The 14,586-nt window shown below is 28.0% G+C and overlaps 1 protein-coding gene across 1 annotated transcript in view; it reads right to left on the minus strand.

Annotated features, from left to right (window-relative positions):
• Positions 1-1,381: 1,381 nt before the first annotated feature.
• LOC147072222 (lachesin-like) overlaps positions 1,382-14,586 on the minus strand; it is a 113,029-nt gene continuing 99,824 nt past the window's right edge. Inside the window, exons 8-9 of the mRNA XM_085946470.1 lie at positions 4,196-4,366; positions 1,382-1,899 (exon numbers count right to left, since the gene is read on the minus strand). Of these exons, the coding sequence (XP_085802596.1) occupies positions 1,517-1,899; positions 4,196-4,366 (554 nt within the window). The 3' untranslated portion in view covers positions 1,382-1,516. The remainder of the gene's footprint in view (positions 1,900-4,195; positions 4,367-14,586) is intronic.

Here is a 14,586-nt window from a genome sequence, read left to right on the forward strand (position 1 = left end):
TGAGATTATGAGCAGTACATAATAATAACAAAAGATTGAAATAAATAAAAAACAATGCATTTATAACAAATTAACATAACTGATCTAAATTTTTGAACGAAAATACAATTAAAATTCCTTAAGATAAGTAAACTAGGTATTTAAAATTCTCACTGTGGTTTTTAATAATACAAAAACGGCAGATTAACAATTGAATTCTTGAAAATTTTGTTTGGGGTGAGTGTATTTTAAAACTTTATTTGTTTATTAGTACAGTATTATTTACATACAATTGTATAAACTTACGAATATTTTATTTTTTTCCTTTTATAAATACAATAAGCAATATGAAACATTGATTAGACCTTTATGGAATATTTATTTTTATTAAACGATAATAAATCTACGAAATTTAACAATGTGCTTCATAGCATCTTTACATTTGAAATTAAAACATTATCTAAGGCAACGATTCATAAATCCTCACAATATTAATACCGCAACACGCATTTTTCAAAATCAAAAATTCTCATATAATTAATTATGTAAGTTAGAAACTAAATCGTTAGATTAATTGGAAACATAATAATCGCAATAGATTTTAACCATTTATAAATAAATTAAAAATAGTCTGAGTAGCAAATTATATTTTGGCACATACAAAACTTTAAAAATTAACAAGACGAAATTGAAAATATGCTTTAGTTAAGGAAAAATCTTAAGCTTTATCGAAATATCTACGTTTATCGATAGCAAATACCTATTATAATATTATTCATTATTTTAATATAACATTTTATTTACAACGTTTGGCACAGCTTTTGATTAAATATTCATAATTGTTTTATATACCTATTAGATTTAATACTAACTTTTGAATATTTCAATCATTAATTTATTAGTTGAGGGTTTTAAGACCTTCAGTTCAAAGAATTAGGTTTGGTCTGGATTCTGAAATTTTCGTTGAAATTATAATTATGATTTTGAAAAAATGCGTTTAATTTATTGTTATTAAAAATGATTTTTATTCATCTTATTAAGGAACCAAAGTTTGGTTGCATTGATATAACAACCATGTAAGTATATACAATGTTTAGTATAATATACAGACCTAATAATATAATATATGTATGCTTATGAATTTTATTTTAATGTTTGTTTTTAAATGCATTTTTCCAACTTGTTTCATAATAATAGTAAAACGTTTATTGTGTTACCTAAGTATATACAATGTTAATAATATGTACAATATTTCTAAAATAAAAAAATCAAAAGTAATTTTTTTCATGAAAATTTCTATAGGTTTTCTATTTAAAACATATTTTATGAAGTTATTACAAAAAGACATAATTTAATAATTGGTTATGGCAAATTTGTTTTTTTTTAAATAAGAAAATTTCTCAAAGATCATATATCTTTGGTTATTGTAAATACATATTATCTAAATTATTCATAAGCTGTTACAAAAAGTATATAGTACGTATATATTTTATTTATTTGGTATATTATTACTTTTCGTTTCACGATTTATATATTTCTAGTAAACCAAACATATAAAACAAAATATGAAAAGCCATACGCGATATTCGTTGAACCCATTACTTAAAAATCCAATGCCAGTACATACAGTCTGAAAAAAACACATCGACAATATAAATACTGATAAGTAATTATTGTTCTTTTCACTTGACAGTAATTTGTTAAAGTGCATAAAATTGACACTAGCGCTGCTGGTGGATTCTAGGAATGTCTTCTTGCTGACTGAATTGACGGAATCTGCTCTATTATCTGTTTCACGAAGAGATCCCTGAGAGCCGTTAAGGTCATTATCAGTCTCAGAAGTGTGGTCTGAAGATGAATCTTCGGAATCCAAGTCTTCTCTGTCTAGTGCTGACTTAACACGGAATGGAATGTCCATTTCTATTTAAAGATAAACAAAATGATGTAAATTCAAAATAATTTAAGTTTAATACTATTCCATCATAAACTAGAATTAACTGCATTCAATATCACTGTACATTTACCATTGACTAGTGCACATAGTAAGTACCTGAAGATGCCGAAAAGCAAAATCCGGATCGCAAAAAACTATTTAAATGGAATAGAATAAAACTTAATCAATTAGAATTTAAATGAAAAATCCATTGAGACCCTTGGTCGAAAGCATAAATTTTATGATTGTAAATTTTATTATAAAGACACGTTGATCCCATACTGGGTCTTATGAATATACATTATAATTTTAAACTTACTAATTATTCTTAAAAAAAAACAGGAGTGGAATCAAAAAAGTATTGAGAATACCTCAATGTATAGTGTATTATATTTTTCTGTCTCTATAGTATTATCATATAACATAAAAGAGATAATATATTGTTTTTTTTTTGTATGTAGCAAATTTATAAAAAATAATAAACAAAATTCATATTAGAAATAAAGGTGATATAGAATCCGAATACGTACTTAATTCAACTTCTTAGATCAAAACTTTTTAACAATTTGAAAATCTTTTTATTATATAAATATTAAACAGAATATTGAACAACCAAAATTTAAAAATGGAATAGGTATACCAAAAAATACTTATACATACACAAGTACAAAATCATAACACGATACTTTTTGTGGAAAACAGTTCTAACAAAGCTAGTTATTTATATTTTTCGTTAGAAAGCATTATATTAATATTGATAGCGTATAGGTACGTCGTACGTCAGTTTTATTTTTTTGCCGTAAACATTATTAAGACATCAAAAACTGTAGTTATAGCTACTTGTAAGACATTAACATCAAAAACAAATACGGTTCTGCCATGCAACATAAAACGCACTGTTTTTATGCCGTAAAAACATGAAAATTCTCGGATGTCATAAAGAATAACATAAACAATAAAAAATATGAGAATTTTTTGAAGGGGAGTTGTATTGAGAAATTCACCAGTAAGATTGCAAGTAATAGATAATGTCAATGTTGTCTATAAAATAACAAACCCAAAAGTTTGTATCACGACTGTTTCAATTCTACATAGAATTACTAAATAATATTTCAATTTATTTGAGTATTCCAACTCTAATGAAATAATTTTATATTAAATAAAAATAATATTGTACAATAATGTAATTCAATTTTGTTATAGAAAATATGCCAATAAAATGATATTATTAAATTTTAGCAATAGGTATTAGATAATATAGTGAATATTGTAAGAAATGATTTCAGATTCCATAAAATGAAACATTAGCGCCTGCTTTCGAGAAAAATATGATTGCTTCGAATAAAAAAGGCATACTAAATAATTTAATAACCTAACCACTACTATTGGTTAAGTAGGTACTTAGGTACAAATACTAGGTAGACAAAAATAACTATAGTTTCCAAAATATTTTATGTTTATATATTTCCTATTTATATTTATATACCTACTCTCCAGAGTAGACTAGTGGTTCATAAATCGCTCTTCTCAGACGACATGGGTGGGGGATCAAATTAGGAATTGGAAAAAATAACCTGTCATTCGACCTATAGTGAGGAACCTAAAGATTATACGAATGGCCAATAACTACATCTTATATAAGATCTATCTGTCTGTGGAAGTCTAAATGTTCCATTAATGAGAAAAATGACAATAATTTACCCTTTTATAAATATTGTACCTAACTAATATTAGACAATTACTTATTTATGAAAACGACACACTGAAAACATAATGATATTATGTAAATAAAAAATAAGTTGATAGCGCCAATGTTTTTCAGCAATAATATTAATTGAGAAAACCAATTTTTTAGGACGATGGCCGAGCGGTTACCGCGTCAGCTTATAATGGCGTGAGTCCTGGGTTCGCATCCAGGGTATGACAAATTTACATGTTGTATTTCAATGTGATTTGGTAGTGTATTTAATATTACTTACTTACATGTAAAATATAAATAATACAAGAAGTTAAATATAATATCTACTGTAAAGTAAGTTAAGAAAAATTAGATTCATCACTTCATATGCGAGCAATGACCACAAATACTTTATTCATTTCTTTTGAAAGTCTTCTGTCAGAGTATGCAGTAGAAGTAATGTAAGATTTCAAAATTGGAATTTCTTGTGACAAACAATATTTAAAATACATACAATAAAATAGGTAACATAATGTAAATAAATATAATTATGCTAGTTTTCAATAACAATAATACTGAATAAGTATGAAAATATGGGTACTCACCATATAGTCTTATATTTCCTTCAGAGTCTCCTATCGAATTCTTAGAGATGCATTTGTAGCCCCCCATATCGAGCTTTTGAATGCGCTTTATGACTAGTCGCATCTGCACGCTGTAGTATGAGCTGCTTATCTCGTTCATTTTGTACTTGTCGTTCGAGATTATCATCTCACCTAAGGAGACAACAAATAGATGAAAAATAATAATATAATATCTAGAAAAGCAAAGATGTGTACCAAAATATTTTGAAGAAAACCTTTCTGCTGATCCGCTGACTGACCCTTTATTATTTATTAAAGTGGTAATAATACTCCGTTTACACGTGCATGGATTTATTGCTGACAATACGTATTATCGAGGCCATAATAAGAAAATGCACGTGTAATCGTATTATCGTGCGAGTTTAAGATTGCATGTGTGTATCAAAAAAGCTCAGAAGCTTCTGAATTTCCACGCAATAATTGGTGCTTGCATGGCGTTGCGCATGCGAAGTGGAAAAATAATGGCGAACCTTCCGGAAGAAATACGAGCTTCACCACACAGAATATTATTTGTAGTCTCCGATTATTAACGAACTTGTCTGAACCTGTCCGAATCTGTCTGAATAATATGTCAAATAGTACCATACGATGACAACATAGCGTCTAGAAGTTATTGCAATACCGAATGAAAATACTAATATCGGTATTTCGGTATTTCCTATTGAATACCGGTATTTTGAAATATATGAAAAAAGCAGAAGTATCTAATAATAAAGCTTATATATATTATGTATAAACTTTTTAAAATTTTAATATTTTATAGCACGTGGCATTGTTGGTTTCCAGGGGCAACAAAGGGAAGTAAATCTGACATCGCGTAACTCGACAAAAACTGTCATGTTAAACCTTTTATGTTAATTATTAATACACTTTTTTTTTCCACTTTCAATACCGACTATGTTGGTATTGTCCGATTTTTAAAACTGGTATTTTGGTATTGAAAAATACTGGGATACCGGTTTTTAAAAACCGGTATTGCAATCCCTAATAACGTTCCGCTTACGCTTGAGGAATGAGATTGGAGAGACAGTCAGCACTTTCATATGTAAACAGTTATTATCGCGATATTCAAGTAAATCCATGCACGTATACAGGCGCTAAAATGTTATCTCAATTTCCGTTTATATTTTAAAATAATTATGTACTTATGTGTAATAATTGCTATATTTTTGGAATGTTGTATATTATTAATTTAATTATTATTAATATTAATTGATTCGTAATTATTCTTAATAAATATTAAGCGTAAACAGAAGGTCATCATTTAAAATTTATTTAAAAGACAATATACCTAGTCAATACTACCAGCCAATAAAATGTTAGCTATTCTGTAGTTTAAACTATACTTAAATCATTTTGCACTGTACAGAGTTTTTACAATTGAAGCGACAACATCACTAAAAGTTCGCTCTAAATGAAAGACGATTGTTAACAACGCCTATAATTTCAGTGATCACTAGGAATTCCAATCCCGGGATCCCGAATTCCGGAATCCCGGGATCCCGAGCTGTTTTCGATACCTATGAATCCCGGGATTGATAAACATAATCCCGGGATTGATTTTTTTTATCAATTTTGATGGAAAATAAAATAAATGCGAAAATAAAACAGAAAAAATACTTTTAATAAAAAATAACTAAGTACATTAGAAATAAACTGAGTTTGAATGAAGTTTGATTTATACCCATGTGTAGGTTGCCGATTCATTTTATTTTTTTACATGAATTATTAAAAATGAGAAAGATTGGAAAAAAACAATGCTTCGCACTATTAACAAAGTAATTCTATCATGATATCATACGTTTTACGGCAGTTTCATATTTGGCTGACTAATTAGATTTATGATGCGGAAAGGCCATAAGTACGCCATGATTATTTGCTTTACTATTTTAAATCTCGCTAATCCATTCATTATGTCTTTACTATCAGAAACAGCAATCTCATATTAAATTCACATTATTATTTTTATTACAATATTATACTCCATTAAACTTGTGTATTTCCAAGATTGAACGTATACAATATTAACAATAAATGTCTGAAATAGTATAAATTATACTAGATTTATTTTTGACCGATTTTATCAATGTTATTTGTAAATATAAAAATTTTATGTTAACAATGGAAAAAAATGCCAATCCCGGGACCAGTCCCGGGATCCCGGGATTGTCAAATTGTAATCCCGAAATCCCGGGATCAGAATTTTGGCTCGGGATTGGATTCCCTAGTGATCACTATCCTCAGTAATTAGGCGAAGGATTTGCATAGATTTTATCTTCGTATTAAAAATGGTTAGCATTTCCTTGATGGAATTTAAAATACCTCAAAAATCGTAGTTTACATGAAACTTAGACAGATCGATAGCTTAGACTTAATGGATAGGTACTCACACAAATAGTGAATACTGGGAGTTCAAAATTTAAAACTTCTAGGGTTTTTCAAAATGATACATATTCATATTCTATGATCAGTGTTATACATATTAATTCTATGAGATTATTATTGTTCATTATTTTATTATGTTTCGACATGTAAGGTTAGGGCTTGTTAAAGGTTAGTATTTTAAAAACTTATGTTTATTATAATATTAATGAAAATTTTATCATTTTATTTTCATCATGCTAGACAGCAAAAACACCGCTATTATTTATTAAAATACATATTTTTTGAAACATTATTATTTTACAGAGCGTTCTAAATTGCAAAATTTGCGTCGCATAAAGGAATGCGAGTTATTTGTTTAATATAAGAGTAATAGGATATGGGTTTACTGCCATAAATACGCATTGTAAACGGCAAGGATTTTTCATGTAAAATAAATTTGTGCAACCGAAAAAAAACTTTTGCAAGAATTTTGAATATGTATGAAAAAAATCATTAAAATAATTATTTTGTATCCACAACTTTTACGTACTTAAATAAAATTGAAATAAATTTTTCTCGTATAGGATTTACATTTATTTATAACAATTTATGTATATTGCCTCTGTATATTTATTTTGCTTTCTTTTCCTTTCGGTAAATATGTTTGCCAAAACTATTTTTTTTATTATGAAAAATTATATATTTAAACAATAGTTTATTCGTCATAAAACATTTATGATCTAAAAATCTTAAATATTCAAATAGCGTGTATACTACCAGTGCTAACGAATGTATGTAAAAAATGCACCAAAAATGAATAGTAAGATAATATAGAAAACATACGTGATAATCATAACTCGGAGTGACCACAAAGAAAACCAGTGTAAATGAAGCCGACAAGATTAAAATATGTTGTGAGAGAACTCATTAAGCCAATAGAAGATATACTGGACATATTATTAGTGAGCGAGTGCATAACGATTGGACTCCAATGACCACTAACCGACTACTTGTATGCCTTAAATTCCACCAAATGAACTCTCTGAAGAAATAGTATGATAAAAATTGGTGGAAGTCGGTGGCGGCAAAGAACTACGGTGCGAGAAAATGGAATAAGCTATAAGGCTTTCGTCCAGTTACAGATCGAACCTAGTTGAAGATGGTATGTTTAAATATAAGGTGCTATCAAAAATTAAAAGATTATAATATGTAAGCGTAATATTTTGCACAGACAGTATCGACTTTTACATATTGTTATCATTCAAAGAGAGTGATATGATAAGTGAAACCTTAACAGAAGAAAAGCGCCCAAGCTCAAGGCATATAAAGATGATGTGGTTTATAAAACATGTATGTTAATACAATATTACTGTCTATTTTATATAGTTTTGATTTTCTTATATTACTACATTCAAAATAAACATTTATTCTATTTTTTCTTCCTATATTTTAAATGGTGAAGTTACAATTTTATTATTTTTTATATTTTTCAATCATTATGATGCAACTGTTTTTAGCTAATTCCATTATTGATGATAAATTTCATAATTAAAATATTTTTTAAAATAAAGTATTGTTTTTTATATATGCATGGAAAGTTACTTATTCTTATTTTTTGCAGTAAAGCCTGACGTGGGAACCTTGAACTCCCAAAATAACAAAATAATTTACGATAAAGATGCACAAAGACCCCGAAAATTGTTCTTTACGCTTCACTAAAAGATATGAACAAAGAAACCTCAACATGTGTTTCTAACACGTTTTATTCGCACCCAGTGATATCTGACGCAGTCGAGTCATAAAAAGGTCTGCTGTAAAAACCACTAAAACGTAAATAAATAAACAGAGGGCAGGAAAAATTGCAAAGAATTTTGCCGAACAACAAATAAAGTGAATTTTGAAATTGCCCTGCATACCAGAGGGAATCAGGTCTGTGCGAGAAAGCCGCATAAAGATTTTATGTTCCACTGTCTGCACTATTGGATTTTAGAAATTGAATTAAAATATTCAAAGCCATAAATTTGAATTATTATGGTTAACAGAAAAAATAACTACATTATGAATAACTTTTCAAAAATTTCAATTGAACTATCTTATCGAATGAAACCGATATTAATATGCTTATGAAAAGTTATTTCAGTATACGTAATACACAAGACTGTGGCTTTGCACTAATAAATAATATCTCCAAGAAAAACCTCACATTTAAATATAACATTTTAAATGATAAAAATATGTAACTAAGGTAGGTAAGTCAAAAAAATTGTGTAAGTATATTACAATTAATATATTTTCATTAACATCAAAAATTATCGTTTTATACACTTTTTATTTAGGTTACTAAAAATTGAGGTTTGACACGTGTTATATAATTTATCGTTACACAATTTTCTTTGAATTTAGAAAACTTTTACATGGACATAGACCGGTAAACATTTTGATTGTCTTATAAGTGGTCGAAGTAATTGATTGTAATTGATTGTTTTTTCTATTATAAATAGTTATTGCTTACATGAAAAAAAACAGTAAATATTGAGGAGAGATAATTAGAATAGACACCTGTATGTAGTGTAAGTTTTTATGCTCTATCTTGGAGGGTAAATATTAACATAACTTTTACCTTATCAATTTCCCAAACTGAAAGTTTTTTTTAAATGTTTCCTAAAGGCGGTAAATCTTCCACTAATTAATGCAGTGGGTGAAGATTATGTACGGTTATGATCAAATAAGAAATTCATCAAAACAAAAATACCAAAAGTCATCCTCTGTATTATTTTCTGTTTTTCAAAAACAAAATTTCAATATTGGCCGTTTCATTGCCGGGCCCATCGCACATGGAATGGAAAAAATGCAGCCTTTGCAAGTTGGCTTAAAACAATTTAGTCCGATGTCTGAAAAGTGGGTAACCTCCCCTTAACGGCCAGTGGTGGCTAGATATTAAATTTAAAAAAGGCGAGCGCTTTCCATGCTTAGAGCTTCGGACATAGGTACAGAACTTTGCCAAATTATATCCGCTTCAGAAATAGCGAACATAATTTGAACACATTTATATCAAACTTGTTTTGCTCACGAAACTGGACGAGAAAAATTAAATATCAACCAAGTTTTATTTATGTAGTTATTTAACTATTTTAAAAATAAATTCTACAAAGCATACATGAATTTCAATCCTATAACATATGTATAAGTGCATATGAAATGAAAATTAAAGTAAATTATGGTTCATAGCTGAATTACTCATTTGAACAAAATACATTTATAATATTAGTTTATTGTATTTGTAACACATTGGGTTTTGAGCCTAACTTAATGCAACGTGTTGTATCGGTACTAAAGTAATAAAATAATATTATTATATTATATTATGACGTATTAGTATTTTTTTCAGGTTAGTTAGACGCTTATTATAACTCACTACTATGATTTCACTAAAAGTGAAAATAAATAATTTTAATATATATACGTATAAACTACGAAAAACATAAAATAATTCAAAAATTACCCATTCAACTAAAAATTCTCTAAGAAATATTCTTTTGTAGAGACAGAGCCTAAGTATATTATAAAAATATGAGGCATAAAAAACCTTTGGAATCTCTAATTTTTATAGAAACTCACAAGACTACACTGTTTATTGTTTCTTTTACATAAAAATTGCACTGCTGCAAGTATTAGATAGGAAAATATTAAAAGACTATTCAACAATGAAGAAAATTCAACATTCTTGCATTTAATAAAATTTGGATTCGGACAACGTTGTATAACTGTGTGATTTCTAATAGATAAGCAAACAACGCAGTCATCATTGACTTAACAATTGAACGATTGGAGATCTTCATGAAGAGGCTGATTGTCAACTCGAAACGTATGGGGCTTTATCTAGATGCGTCAAATACCAATGAAAAGTAAAAGATAGAGCACACGATTGCCAACTATTGTAGTCTTTCAGGTAAACTTTGAATCCTCATGAATGTGTTGGTGTCTGCATTTACTAAATATAGAGTTAGATAGGGTTCATTGCTAAATTATTAAAGACCAAATATTAATGCGTAAATACCACCTGTTGTCTTATATGGCTGTGAGTTGCGGCATATTATTAGGGCCCAAGGAGTTATGACAATCTACGTATCCACAAAATCTTGGATAAATAAAATTATAAATATAATTCAATGATTTGCGAATTTCAGGTTTTAAATTTCAAAAGATGATAAAAGTAAAGGTGGGATAGGGAAATAGTATGGCCTTCTGCTTGATTTTATGCTCCGATGCTGAAGCGTGACGGAGTGAATAAAGTAAGTAAATCATATTGTTTGCAGATCCGAATTAAATTTGTACATAAGAAATTTTATAATAATAAATATAGAGTACATAATAATCAGTGAGAAAAAGTTGCACGTCTGAACCAAATATTATGTTATTATAACGAAAAATTTTGAAACGAAAGGAGTCACTGTAATGTTATGAAAATTGTTGGCAATTACTGTTGTGGAGTGTACCGGGCATACTTTAATTTGAACTGTGAAAACCTCGTGGCACAACAAAGGCTTTGGGTTTGGGGTTGCAGAGAGAAGGGGCGGAAACACGTGAGCTCTGCAGCAATGGAAGTATTTTTTTCATTTTATAATTTTAAAATGTCCGGCACTGGTATTCGAAGCATCCACGCAATGTTATGAATCAGCTCTTTTTAGCATTAATTTTGTTTAAATAATATATTATTGTGTGAAGTGGAAAATCAAAATCATTGTCATTTTTTCAGTGGTTATATATTATATAATATACTTTTAAAAATTATTTAAATTAAAAAGAAGACCCTATCTGTGTCTTTTTATTGTTACAAAATGAAATACAAAAATGTTTGAAACTACTAGAAGTAAATCCAATAATATTCAAAACCATTCGCGATTAAACTATTTTAGATGTAGTTCTTTCTTTTTCTCTATCATAAGTTTATTTCATACTTTTAAACAAATGTTAACTTTAATATGATGACACCTATTTCAATTTTTACAAATATGAATACAGAAAAGCTATTCTTTCTAATAAATAAATTTGATTAAGTTCATCTTGTTATGTTATAATCATGACGTATTTTTTTTAAACAATCATAGTTTATACCAGTTTATATAGATATTATGAAGAAAATTTTGTTAAAAGAACCTATTTTCAGAGAGAACGTATATAATTACTTATGATTTTTTACTTGTTATGTGGTTTTTACTATTTTCCTTTAATACGAATAGATACGAGAATCAAACCTGAATAATATGGTCCGAAAAATGAAATTTATATTATCTTACCAACGGTGAGTGGATTGTTTTTAATTAATGTGTTGTTTTGTAATTGAGTTGACTCAAATGTAATAGCACAAAACTCAAATCAATTAGAATTAAAATTAAAATTCCACCAAGTACCTTTGGATGAGAGTATTATTTAAAAAATATAGATATATATTGTGTATTTGGAAGCAGGGTGAATGTTTGAAATTTGGATGAATGTGCATAAATGGCAATTTATTTTAATTTTTACTTCATATACAATTTTAACATTGTGTGTACATATTATTATGGTAAATATAAATAACACACATTTTTTTGTAATATATATAATATATTGAAGATTGAAAAATAATTACATTTTTCGGTTTTAAAGATATTGGAAATATGATGAAGAATTGAAGTTTCATAGAATGACATACCTGCGGAAAATGATTTTGTAAAAAAATAAAGATGCATACCACCATAAAATTCATTTAGAAAATATTTCATAACGTTTTCGGTTTATTGGTAAAATATGCAAAATAAATAAAGCATTCGATATTCGCGTATACGACATACAAATTCCATTAGATATTATTTTCTTTCATTTTTCCACTAGCAAGCGCAGCCGATTGTATGTACACACATAGTATACCTATGCCTTTGCAATAAATAAAAAATATACGGCTCCTACAAAAACAGATATTATGTAAAAAAAAACAGTTACCGGAAAACGAAATAAGAATTCAAAGAAATAATTATATTTTGAGAGCTATACATTACGTGATGTGAACCTAGCTGCTATTTCACAGGTTTACTTTATTTAATATGTATTATAATAATTTGAAGAATTTGTAGATTATGAAAATTAATATCTATTCTTTGTAGTATTATAATATATTTTGTAATGAAAGAGACATACATATAGACGATAAAGACGTAGTTCTATTTTATAATTATCTAGTAATGGATATAGTTTGAGTTATATAGTAAGTTGTAAAAGTAACCGCATTGCTTGTGACTATTTAATTTGAAATGTTATTGTGACTGTCTCAAGTCTTTCAAATTAATATATTGTATTCTAGTTCAAACCTATTTACATATTTTTATGAGTAAAATTATTTATTAGATTTTTAAATGCTCACTGTATGGCATAAAAGTATGTATAATCAATTATATTTCAAAAGAAAGTCTTGCTGAATGTTTGCATAATATGTACCTGATAATAATAGTATTAGCTCAATAGATAATATCACCTCTCAGTTGAACAGTACATAAAACTGTCATCTAGAATAATATGACTTTAAAACTCGTCCTTCACACGTATTAAATAAATGTATAATATTTTCGAGTTATATATAAATGTAAACGATATCGTAGGTGGTCTAGTGATGCTTCTGGTATTATTTATATTCGAAATATGGTAAGGTTCTATTGAAAGTGGTATTGTGCCCCTCTCGGCCGTTGCCTGTTTTTTGTCCCCTTTTTTACATAAATTCTCTGCAAACGATTCGCATGTGTCATATTCAGGTGACATTACACGCTAGTACCTATATGAACCTAATGGCCTCTTACTTTCCTAAGGGCCGGAAAATTTATTGAATTACAAAAAACGGAACGAGATTTTAACAATTGCTTTGATATATTTTTCAATTATTTTATTCGCGATAATTTGATTTAATACGTATCCAACATTTGAAAAATGGCATCCACGAAAAGCTTTATCAAAGCACGGAGAGTGTGAAAATGTATATAAAATTAGAAGTAGGTAGATAGCTGAAAAACATACTCATTTGGACAATATTTTATTTATTCTAGGCCTCTTTGTTTTTATTCGCTTTATTTAAATTTGGATATATATTTAAATTATATAATCTATCTATTAAAATTATAAATATATACCTAACAAACACTTCTTATGCAATAGTTTATGCATAATTGTAAATCTTGCATCAATAGGAAGAATGCATACTAATTGAATAATATTTCTAGGTTAATTCATATAGTTTTATTTGATTAGCGTATGGAACATGAAAAATAATGCACTGTGGGTAGGTAAATCAATAATAATTAAATATGTATATTTAAGTCATTTTGTACAAGTGCTTAAAAATAAAGTAAATATAAAAGTTTTTAATTTAGATACTTATACTTATAGGATATTAAAATCATATTTTTAATTTGTTGAATTTCACTAGAGAATATGATTTATTAAGCCACTAAAGTATTTGCCTATTAACATTACAGAATACACGGGATTTCATTTTATGCCATGGCTTACTCTTACTAAATTCATATTCCGACAATTTACCCACAAATTTTATAAATTACATTATTATTTTTGAAGTATTGTATATCGAATTAATGTTTAAGACGATACATCAGTGAAACGGCAATTAATTGTCAACTATAGGCGCGACGAAATTTTGGACTCGCTGTCATTCGGAGAGCAAACGTTGAGGTGTCAATACGTCAATTTGTTTCGTGATGGCGACGGGGGTATTAATTCTTAAATCGTGTAAAGATGACTAAAAACGTTACCTATTTACTTGAAAAAGAAAGCATGTCAATGAATATATTATTATTGTTACTAATAGAACATACGTTAAAGTGCCCACCACCACCCCTCATATATGCACATCCGTGGATATGCACGGCCGCTTTCTATGACGCTTTAAACGTGTCAGAAAGAAGTGATTTTAAGTGCTCATTCCGTCCCGAGACGGAGCCGCA

Source organism: Rhyacophila brunnea, unplaced genomic scaffold, assembly GCF_057557595.1.
Source record: "Rhyacophila brunnea isolate RB1 unplaced genomic scaffold, BYU_Rbru_1.0 scaffold_2, whole genome shotgun sequence".
NCBI lineage: Eukaryota > Metazoa > Arthropoda > Insecta > Trichoptera > Rhyacophilidae > Rhyacophila > Rhyacophila brunnea.